At 41.5% G+C, this 11198-nt stretch overlaps 1 protein-coding gene across 2 annotated transcripts in view; it reads left to right on the plus strand.

Annotated features, from left to right (window-relative positions):
* Positions 1–10818, plus strand: part of LOC124264001 — a 37218-nt gene extending 26400 nt beyond the window's left edge. Inside the window, exons 2-7 of one of the 2 annotated variants that reach the window (XM_046698723.1) lie at positions 1738–1852; positions 2388–2496; positions 2986–3187; positions 4814–4902; positions 7434–7673; positions 8899–10818. In XM_046698723.1, coding sequence (XP_046554679.1) covers positions 1738–1852; positions 2388–2496; positions 2986–3187; positions 4814–4902; positions 7434–7673; positions 8899–10788 — 2645 coding nt within the window. In that variant the 3' untranslated portion in view covers positions 10789–10818. The remainder of the gene's footprint in view (positions 1–1737; positions 1853–2387; positions 2497–2985; positions 3188–4813; positions 4903–7433; positions 7674–8898) is intronic. The other variant, XM_046698724.1, reaches the window with a different exon arrangement.
* The last annotated feature ends 380 nt before the right edge of the window (positions 10819–11198 follow it).

Here is an 11198-nt window from a genome sequence, read left to right on the forward strand (position 1 = left end):
CAGTTTAAGTATCAACACTGTGAAATGATATGTGTGTACTTTAACTTACACTTTATTTGTTTGTGTTGTAAAGAACTCTACTTTGTGCCAGAAATATTATCTCAGATGCGAGAAATGAGTCCACAATAATTTCTCTGAGTTTAACCACTGGGTGATGTTAATCACATGATAGTTAAATGCTATTGAATGCCACATTTTATTATGCTGCTGGTTCTGTGAGCCAGTACTGAACCGAATGGAAATGCTGGTGTTACCCATTGTGTACACGATAATCGTGTACGCATCATCCTGGATACGGCCAGACAGAATCATGTGAACATCCAATAATACCTTCCACTCCAGCTGTTGGTTTGGTTAGATTAATCATCCATGAAGATCCGGGTTAGAATTGAGCAACCCATGCTTGTGGTAAGAGGCGATTAACGGGATCGGGTGGTCATGCTCGCTGACTTGGTTGACACATGTAATTGTATCCTAATTGCGTAGATCGATGCTCATGCTGATGATCACTGGATTGTTTGGTCCAGACTCAATTATTTACAGACCACCCCCACATTGCTGTAATATTGCTGAGTGTGGCGTAAAACTAAATTCAATCTCAAACTCACTAAACTGGCAAGGTCAGGTTATGATTTTTAGTCCATCTGACTGAAAGTGGGCTTCTGTCATGACACATCTATTGTTCACCCATTATTAGTTTTTATCTCAGAATACATCTTCGACTATAGTGTCTCTAAAACAATGCTCCCATAATTTTATATATAAATATTTTGCACTTAGTTGCCAATGTGGTAAAGGTGAGCTACAGTACTTGCTGTATTTGTTGTAGGTTCGTTCAGTGATAGTCTGTAATAGTTGCTCTGTGTGTAAGAAATACAATCCTGGGTATGGTGCAGTGTGCGAAATAGTTTCCAAATTTTGCTAGCCAGACGGGCTAGCTATGCCTGAAAGTTACTAGCCCAGAAGCTATTTCACTGGCCCAAAATTTGAATATAGACACAGGTTTCATCATTAAACTGCTAACATGATGAACATTTTTTTCAGGTCATTATCTAAAAATCAGGACATGATTGAAAAGTGTATTCAAACTTGACAAGTTTGAGAGAGTGATATATTTACGATATGACCCCATTAAAATTCACTAGCTAGTCGGGCTAGTGATTGTGGAGGTTTATTGGCCCGACTGGATTTTTACAAACCATGGGCTAGCGGGCCAGGGGTTATTTCGCACACTGGTATGGTGTCTTTAAAACAATGCTCCCAGAATTCTAATCTTATTTCATACACAACAGGTAGTTGCGAATTTAATGGAGGTGAGCTTCAGTACCTACTACCTTGTGTAGTTGTCGTAGGATCATTCATAGATAGTGTATAATAGTTACCCTGTGTGCTACAGAGTAAGAAATACAGTGACTGCTATGGTGTTTCTAAAACAATACCCCCAGAATTCTAATCTTATTTTATACACAACAGGTAGTTGCCGATGTAATGGAGGTGAGCTTCAGTACCTACTACCTTGTGTAGTTGTCGTAGGATCATTAGTAGATAGTGTATAATAGTTACCCTGCGTGCTACAGAGTAAGAAATAAAGTGACGGCTATGGTGTTTCTAAAACGATACCCCCAGAATTCTAATCCTTTTTTATACACAACAGGTAGTTGCCGATGTAATTACGATGTGCTTTGTGTATTTGTTGGATGTTTGTTCAGTGATAAATGTTTCCACTGTGTGTTGCAGAGCAAGGTCCAAGCACACCCTCACAGACCCCCAGTGTCCAGATTGACCCAAGTCAGCACTTCCGGCTGTTCCAGGAGATTCAGGCGGCATTGACGGCTGACGAGGATGGGGATGTGTGAGTACTAGGGCTTATACGAATCGCTCACGTATTCGGTGAATTGAACATCATCAGTTCATGACTCAATTCCTTATTCACAATCACTAGAAGCAGATATTGAGGATTTTTACGAAAAGAAGTTGTTTTACCTTGTTGACTTAAATTGGGGTTTTATTTATCAAAGCCAGATATGAAAAATGGGCTAGATCCAAGCCAGGCCAATGGATGAGCTTTGTGTAGCTGATCCCATGTTACATCAGGGAAAGAAACCTTTCAAAATTTCCCACTTGACTACAGGACCAGTGAGTGCACAATAATTAGTGGTCCTGTCTGTACTTCACTGGTCCAAAATAACATTCATAGATTTACTTAACTACCAATACAAAATTCACTGGCCACCAGGACCACAGCAAATTTTATCATTTAGTGGTCCTGATGAATTTTATAAGCCTGGGACCACAGGACCAGCGTAAATTTCACATAAATTTCAAATAAATAGACCCAAGAGTATCCCTGCATATTGCACCTTGTAATACATCCTTCTCCGTTGCAGTCCGCTGCATCTGGCTGTGGTGCATGAGCACATCCCTCTGGTGCAGAAGTTTATCCAGCTCATGAAGATCGCCAGGAAGAGTGTGGACCGCTTCAATAAAGACAAACAGGTAGACTATAGCTGGTTACTGATGGATGTGAGAGCTGCTTTTGTTAAGTTCATTAAGTTTGGTGGAGGTGATTGGGGTAGCCTAGTGGTTAAAGGCGTTGGCTCATGAAGCTGAAGACCGGGTTCGATTCCCCATGTGGGCACATTGTGTGAAGCTCATTTCGGTGTCCCCTGCGTGATATTGCTGGAATATTGCTAACAGCGGTATAAAACCCAACTTACTCACTCACTCCTCATTACTGCAATAGTGATCAAAGCAGTGCTAATCCCTCCCCTAAGTCACATAAATTTGTTTACAGCCTAAGATGAAGCGACAGCATACCTAAATAAAATGCACAGAATAAAATTATGATCAGAACAGATGCAAATTAACTCTGGACCCGAAGAAAACTATCGATAATTGATAACATGTGAGTAAATACCTACCCAACAGCTAAACATGATTACAAAAAGTGAGCTCAGATGATAACGCTCACTCTTCTCCCCACAGACCCCTCTCCATCTGGCAGTTAAGCTGAACTTTCTGGGGGGAGTCAGAGCTCTGCTGGAAGCAGGAGCAGACGTCAACTTTGTAGACAAGACCGGCTGCACATCCTTACACCTGGCGGTCAAACACCAGCTGCCCGAGTGTCTGCAACTGCTGGTCAGTGGTACCAAGGAGAAGGCGGACTTCAATACCAGGAACTTTGAAGGTTGGTTACAATAATTCACACGTGGGGTATAACTGGCTTATTGCTGTCTTGGTGTGAAACAATCGATAACATTAAACTGGCTTTCCCAGGAGATATTGCTTGGTTTGCTTTGCAACCATTGTGATGTGATCGGTAACCATGGCATCAAAATCAAATGACATCACAGATGTTGCTACCACATCAGCTGTACTGTACACCCAAGACACTGGGTTTTACTGTTTACAAGATGAAACAGATTTGGGATGTGTTTTTATATCAGCTACCCAATACTTGTCAGTCTGATTTCCAAACTCAGGTCATGCTGCCTTAATTAATGTATTTTTTAAGAAGATGGAACATTCTGTTTGGTCATGGTAAAATGGAGAACGCATTCAGTTAAAAATGATGCTACCTGTTAGGGGTGGGTATTGCAGAGAATATTCATATTGCGATATATTGCGATGCAAAAGCATGTATTGCAATATATTGCATGAAGTATTTTTAAACAAAAAACTACATATAATCGAGTTACTGCTTGATTTATGGAGCAAAAACACAACAAAATCACTATGCTTGATTAAGCATTAATAACAAATTTTAATCATGATAGAATAAAAATGTGAATAATATTTGGCACAAAAATAAATAAAACAAGGAAATATCCGAAGATTTCCGAGTGTTACGACGTTTTCCGAATACAAGTCAAAATACCAGTTTTCGATCAGTGTATCGCAATATGTATCGTTTTTATGTCTGGACCGGTAAATACCGGTAAACCGGTTATATTGAGCGCAGCCCTGCTACCTGTAGATGTGACTGTGTGGAACTAAGCATTTGAAATGTCATATTCCTAATTACTGTTCGAAATTTAGATCTGTCAACTAACCATACAGGTACCATAACGCTTTCCTAACAATTCAACTCAACTTCTATATCCTGACAGTTAACATGCACCTTGGACTGTATCATATTGTCCAGACTTCCCCTTACCCATACACCCATTTTTATCAAACTCTTGTTCATGACACCAACCCTTACTCCAACCAACCCACGCAGAATACATTCCCAAGTTTCACTGGCCGTCTCCGTGGTGTAGTGGTTAGAGTGTCCGCCCGGAGAGCGGAAGGTCGCCGGTTCGATCCCTGACCGCGTCATACCAAAAAACGTTAAAATATGGTACTTGTTGGTCTCTGCCTTGAGCTCGGCATTAATGGGTACAACAAGGACTGGTCGGCTCGGAGTCAGTATAATGTGTCTGAGTGGGGTATTCATGCTTCACTGCGGCATGGTATCTCAGTGGGCTAGCACTATAAAACCAGCTTCAGTCTGGGCTAGTACAAGCAGCTGCACATACACATACACACGCATGCACGTTGTCATATGAGCGAAATATTCTCAAGCACGACGTTAAACCCAATTTCACCTCACCTCACCCAATTTTCACTACCACCCCAACCCATGTATACTGTATGCTTGTGATCGTTTTTAGCAACCCTCTTCTTTTGAATTGCCAATATGACATAAATTTCACCGCACTCCATCCCTATGATTACTAGACTTCTTACTCTCGTGAGTAAGAGTGTTACTTTTCATTGGCCTGCCTTGTTCAATATTTTAGATAAGACAGCTTTGGCCTTCTCTTTACAGGGTTAACTCCCCTGCACACTGCAGTGGAGCTTAAAAACAAGAACCTGTTGACATTTATCCTGGACCACGGCGCTGACATCAATATGATGGTAAATATACTGCCAGCAATTTGTTATTTGCTTTTTAAACTCGAGTCTTACAACAGCAACAGGGCTCCAGATAAGGGCCGTATCGGCGTATGTACGGATAAAAAGTATGCACGATACGGTAGGAAATAATTTAGAAAACAGTAGCCGATACGCACCACATGAAACGAAACACAAGATTACTGATAGTCCATTAATATCCTTTTAGTACTCTAAATGTACACTTAAGGTTTTCCAGTACTCCTATATTGAACAAATAAGGAACTCCTCATGTTGAAAAAATTATCTGGATCCCTGAGCAAGTCGCAACGTAGCAAACCGCGACTTCCCTTAATCACCCTTTGTGATGTGATGCCTTGATGCAACAACATTGCCTGTTAGTTATTATCTCCATTTAGAACTGACTTTATACATTTGTTTTCTGTTAGTAATCACATATGTTATTCCCCATGCTTTGAAGGGAGGTGGGATATCTTAGTGGCTGAAGCATCCATTCATTATGATCTGGGTTCGATTCCCCACATGGATACAATGTGTGAAGCTCATTTCTGGTGTCCCCTTCCATGATATTGATGGAATATCGGTAAAGGGAGTATAAAACCTAACAGTGTGAGATTTGGGTTAGAATTGATCTTCAGTAACCCATGCTTGTCATAAGAGATGATTAACGGAATCGTGTGGTCAGACTCGATGACATGGTTGACACATGTCATCGTATCCCAAATGATCGATGCTCATGCTGTTGATGACTAGATTGTCTGGTCCAGACTCGATTATTTACAGACCGCCGCCATATAGCTGGAATATTGCTGAGTGCGGTGTTAAACAACAAACCAACCAACGTAATCGAGCGAATTGTTTGAAACAAGGGAGATAATCAAATCAGTGCCTTTACATTGCACAATATTGTAAAATAATTCCAATGTGGAAATTTGTACTGCAAGTTGCTGCAGACTTTGGGCTGGATGTGGACCTTGGAGCAGTGCCACATATATCCTGGATATGGTTTGATATTGATTGGATAAGGATGGACTGGTAATCGTATAATACTGAAAGATTATTACCCAAGTTTTCACTGACAGAGACTGTATATGTAATTCATAGATGAACTCCAAGTTTTGTTTTCATTCAGACCATGTATAGTTGACCTATGTCTTATCTGTGAATAACTAACATGACAGAGCAGGAGGGGTTGTCTCCCTTAGTACACTGTCGGTGCAGTGAAGGAGTTCTCTCCCTTGTACATCTGTCGTTTGTCTAAACCCAATATCTGTCTCTGGTGTTAAGCGATGCCATAGTAGGTAACTTGAATCCAGGTATCACTTCTTTAAGTTTAAAGCAGGACCCTTCACCCGGCAGCAGTGAAAGAGTTTTCTCCCTTTGTATATGCATGTTAGTAAACCTGATTGACTAGAATAATTATTTCTCATCCATTAACTTGAATCCCAAATAGCTTTAATCTGTGATTGTATGTAGTTAGCCATTTTACTTTCAGACAGTTTTTGTATTTTGAGCAAGTTGGGGAAGTGCTCTTTAGTGTGTTTATTTAAATCAGTATTCCATAACAGAAACAACATTTAACCAAACATTTCATTGGCGGATCGTGGTGTGTGTGTGTGTGTGTGTGTGTGTGTGTGTGTGTGTGTTGTGTGTGTGTGTGTGTGTGTGTGTGTGTGTGTGGGTGTGGGTGTGTGGGGGTGTGGGTGTGAGGGGGGTGTGGGTGGGGGGTGTGGGTGTGGGTGTGGGTGTGGGTGTGGGTGGGTGGGTGGGTGGGTGGAGTGCGTGCGTGCGTCGCGTGGGTGGAGTGGCGTGCGTCGCGTGCGCGTCGCGTGCGTGCGTGCGTGTGTGTTATGAACAAAACATTAAAGGTCATAAGCGTGTTGCCATGGGTTTGACGAGATATATTACTTCATTCAAGCATCATGAAGATCCACGTTAGAATTGGTCTTCAGCAACCCATGCTAGTCATAAGATGCGACTCACAGGATCAAGCTTGCTGACTTGGTTGACACATCATCGTTTCCCAATTGTGCAGATCGATGCTCACTGACTATTACAGACCGGCGCTATATAGCTGGAATATTGCTGAGTGCGACATTATACAACAAACAAACAGGGAAAACTTTACTGAGAAAATGGAATCCCAATTCTTTTTTTACTTTTTTTTATTACTATAACAAACATCAGCACATATTTATTACTATAATGACATCAGCACATGTTGCGTTTTATTATAATGACATCATCACATGTTGCGTTTTACTATAATGACATCATCACATGTTGCGTTTTACTATAATGACATCACAACACGTTGTGTTTTACTATAATGACATCAACACGTGTTTTACTATAATGACATCATCACATGTTGCTTTTTACTATGATGACATAACACCACTTGGTGTTTTTTACTATAATGTCATCAACACATGTTGCGTTTTACTATAATGACATCAGCACATTGCGTTTAACTATAATAACATAATCCCAAATCTAATATATGTTTAATATGACTTATTGCTTGATCCTAGGATGGCAAAAGTGGACGTACACCCATGTTCCACGCGGCAGAGAATAATGAAATAGACATGGTGGAGTTGCTCCTAAAGAGGGGAGGTAACCCTGATGTGTTGAACTACGCCGGCAGCACGGCCATCATGGCAGCTCAAGCCCGCAACTTCAATCAGATCACGAAGATGTTGAGTCGGGCGTCAGAGTGGAATGATGAAGAAGGAAGTGGAACGTCATCTCCAGCGTCGGAGGTATGTCAGGTTTGTGTGCAACATCACTCCATTTGAAGCTCGCTTTGCATTGTGAATGTCCTCACCAGGTAGAAACCAGATCCCTGTTGCTGAAAGCAATCTAAGCTCTAAGACTATCATAAGCCAGTGTTCAAGACACTATATCACACCACACTTCTCTAAAAATAAATAATGAATTTCTCTCAATAATACTAACTATCAGCCTTCAGGGAAGCTACCATATAATTTATTTTCAAAATATTTTACGTATTTAGATTACAAAATTAAATTAAAAGTTCGAATGAATTAATGCAACGTTGCATTAAATCGACTCTCGCACCCTCTACCAGCCGAACATTATTTTAAGCGAATCCCTTAGAGTTATGTCCCTTGGAGCGCTCTTGACGAATATCCTACGCACAACTTGTGATTGAGACCAGTTCCGCAAACACCGACAACACCGTGTGCGACAGTTTTCGATGTACGGAGCAATTGTTTACATTCCATATATGGCAAGTGTTCTCTGTTTGGAAGCTGTTTGCCTCGAAGTTATCAATTTTAGACAAGTCGTAAGGGGTAATAAGTCTTTTATTGCATCAATAGGAAGCAAAAGTGAGTGCATATGCCCTAATACATGTATATATAATATAGACCAAAATATTGTCGAAAATGTGTGACATTGTGCCTTTAAGGTGACAAGCTGTGATGAAAAAGTATCAGAGCTCCAGATAAGATTTAGCTAATGTGGGTACTGTACCCACTGTATTTTATTGGAGTGGGTATTATGAATGATGAGTGGGTATTTCATTTTCCATTACCCACTGTTTTCAAATATGTGCGTATTTCAGTCATTTTACACACCTAAGTATTGTGTCATTGAGTAAGTTTACTAAGCAGGTATGTTCTGCCTTATGTCATACCTAATCAAAACCAACTTAAATATAAGGGAAATGATTTCATAAAAATCAGTCATCCTATACTGACAGTACAACACTAGTCCTATACTAACAGTACAACTTGATAGCAATCGATGTCTTTTTCATTACGCAAGTGATTTTTATAAGTATATTCTGTACGCATTTGTTTTAACTCTTTGCGTATCTAACAGTTTAAATGCTTAATTGGTACGCAACAATTATTTTTCAATGCGTAATTGGAAATTTTCTATGCATATTTTACCTGGATACGCAGCTTATCTGGGCCTCTGCAGTATAAATTCATTGTGATTCATGAATATTGCATTGTGTTGTTACAGGTCAGCGTGTACGTCCCAGACCCAGGTGTAGGGGTATGGAAACACTCAGTTCCACTTCGTAATCCTGCAACAACACAGAAGGGCACCACACAAACTGCCCAAACATTTCCCCGATCTTCGTCATCCGTAGCTGACAACGAGGTGAGCCTTACACAGACGAGTGCTGGGAAGTCTTCGGAAACTGTGCCTCCCGTAACCGTTAGCAACAGCATCATGGACAAGTCAGTGGTGATGGAAAAGAGGTCATCAGAAATGTCAAGGACAGTGTCAAGGTCACCCAAGGTTAATTCTGTGACTGCTGATGATGTGAAGAGGAAAGAACAGGAGAAAGGGAACAGCAATAATTCTGCTCAGCCTGTTGAGAGAACACCCAGTTTGAGATCCAGTGAGTTAAATATGGTAGATATTTCCAAATTTCCTCCACAACTTGTACAAAATATGATGCAGAGAATAATAGCTGCAAAGCAGCAGATGATATCCTCATCAGGACCGGAGAAAAGAGGAAGTGGTTCTGTTTCAAAAGCTGGTTCTGATGTGATTGTGTCGCGCTCCAATTCAACAGTGTCCTTGACAAAAGTTTCGTCAGTGGATCAGACTGTGACATCAAGCCCAGGAAGTTTGTTTTGTCAATCGCCTGCATCTTCTCACCAGACTGTGACGTCTCATCCATCTGTGACGTCTCATCCATCTGTGACGTCTCATCCATCTGTGACGTCTCATCCATCCGTGACGTCCCATCCATCAGTTGTATCTCATCCAGCTGTGGCTTCTCGTTTGTCGGTCACTTCTCCGTTGCCTGTAGTGTGTCACCCATCAGCAACGTCTCACACAACGGTGACTTCTCACCTTCCTGTTTTTTCTCATGCAGTTGGCATTGTGACATCTCACTCAAATGTGACATCTCATTCAGCCAGAATAGCACAGCCAGCTGTGACCTCACATCAGATATCTCGTCAGAATGTCACGCCATCCCCACCATCGACAACATCAGATCACGTGGCGCCATCAACACAGATTGTGGGAAAAGTGTCCCAAGTTATTGAAAAGCTACCACAGCAACCCGAACGGATCATCAGCACTGGGATGGTCGTGGAGCACCCCGAGTTCGGGCTTGTGTTTCGGCCATTTAGTGCTGGACCTGTTCATAAACTTAACCAGCCAGAGTCAGTTCTGAAGACACTTCCGCCTTCCCCAGCGATGAGACTTGCTGAACTGCCCATGCCGGACTCACAGACTGTGTCTGAAAAAAATACATCTGAAAAAATAGTTAAGAAAACTAAAAGTCAGACCGATGGAAGTGCAACGACCTCTACAACCAAGAAGTCGGGCAACGGAGACACAAAAGTTACCTCCTCTATATCTGATGCCATTTCTTCAACTAAGGAACAACCTTATCATCCTGTGACGGAAAAACTTCTCAATTCAAAGCCAAAGTCAACATCCATTCCAAAATCCAGACCAGAAAGTCATCCTAAATCACAGCCTGGAGCTCCTGCTGCAGACACAAATCAAGTGAAATCAATAGCTAATTCAGCCATAGCTGCAAAGTTGCGTCAACGAGTTCTCAATTCACCGCATGTAGATTCAGCAACAAAGGCATTGGCTCACGCTACAGTGACCGTCACCCCGACGACACACTCCAGTGAGACTGTAACGACTGCTCCAGAGCGGGTCCCGAAATTGCCGCAGTTTAGTTCCCGTCCTCTTAGCATCGCGCCCAATTCCACAGGTTCCTCTACAGAACCACGCAAATCATCGGTTTCCAAAATACTTGAGCACCTTTCCAAGCCAATTGATAGTTACCCACCTGAGCGGCCAAGGTTAAACGTGGATGCCAGTAAGCTAAACTTTGATGGAAGCGAACAAAACGCTGATGGGGAAGAAGACTGAGAAAAGAAAGAAAACATCCTGGTTCGAAATAAAAAGCGGTATTTATTAAGGAGAGTGAGGAAAAGACAGGTAGTCGGCTGGATAACCCAGTCAATGTAACGTGACAAGTGTAGTGTGGAGATCAAGGAACGTTCTTTACATTGAAGGAGGTAGTTGCGTGGATCTTGGCATGGAGGATCTATGAATTATCTTAAACGAAATTGACATTTTTGTAACAATCTTCTAGCTACCAGGTATAGAGTTGTTCTTTGTTGTAGCTAGATCTTAATTCCAGATGGAACCAAATGTTAGGACACTCTGGCATGCAAGGAAATAGGTTTGTATATGTGATGAATGAGTGCTTTAAACATAGATGTGTTGGAAACAATGATGCATTCTCTTAGACAGTGTTACATGGTGTTGGACAAATT

This window comes from Haliotis rubra, unplaced genomic scaffold (assembly GCF_003918875.1).
Source record: "Haliotis rubra isolate DU_JTF1 unplaced genomic scaffold, ASM391887v1 Scf900, whole genome shotgun sequence".
NCBI classification, from domain to species: Eukaryota; Metazoa; Mollusca; class Gastropoda; order Lepetellida; family Haliotidae; genus Haliotis; species Haliotis rubra.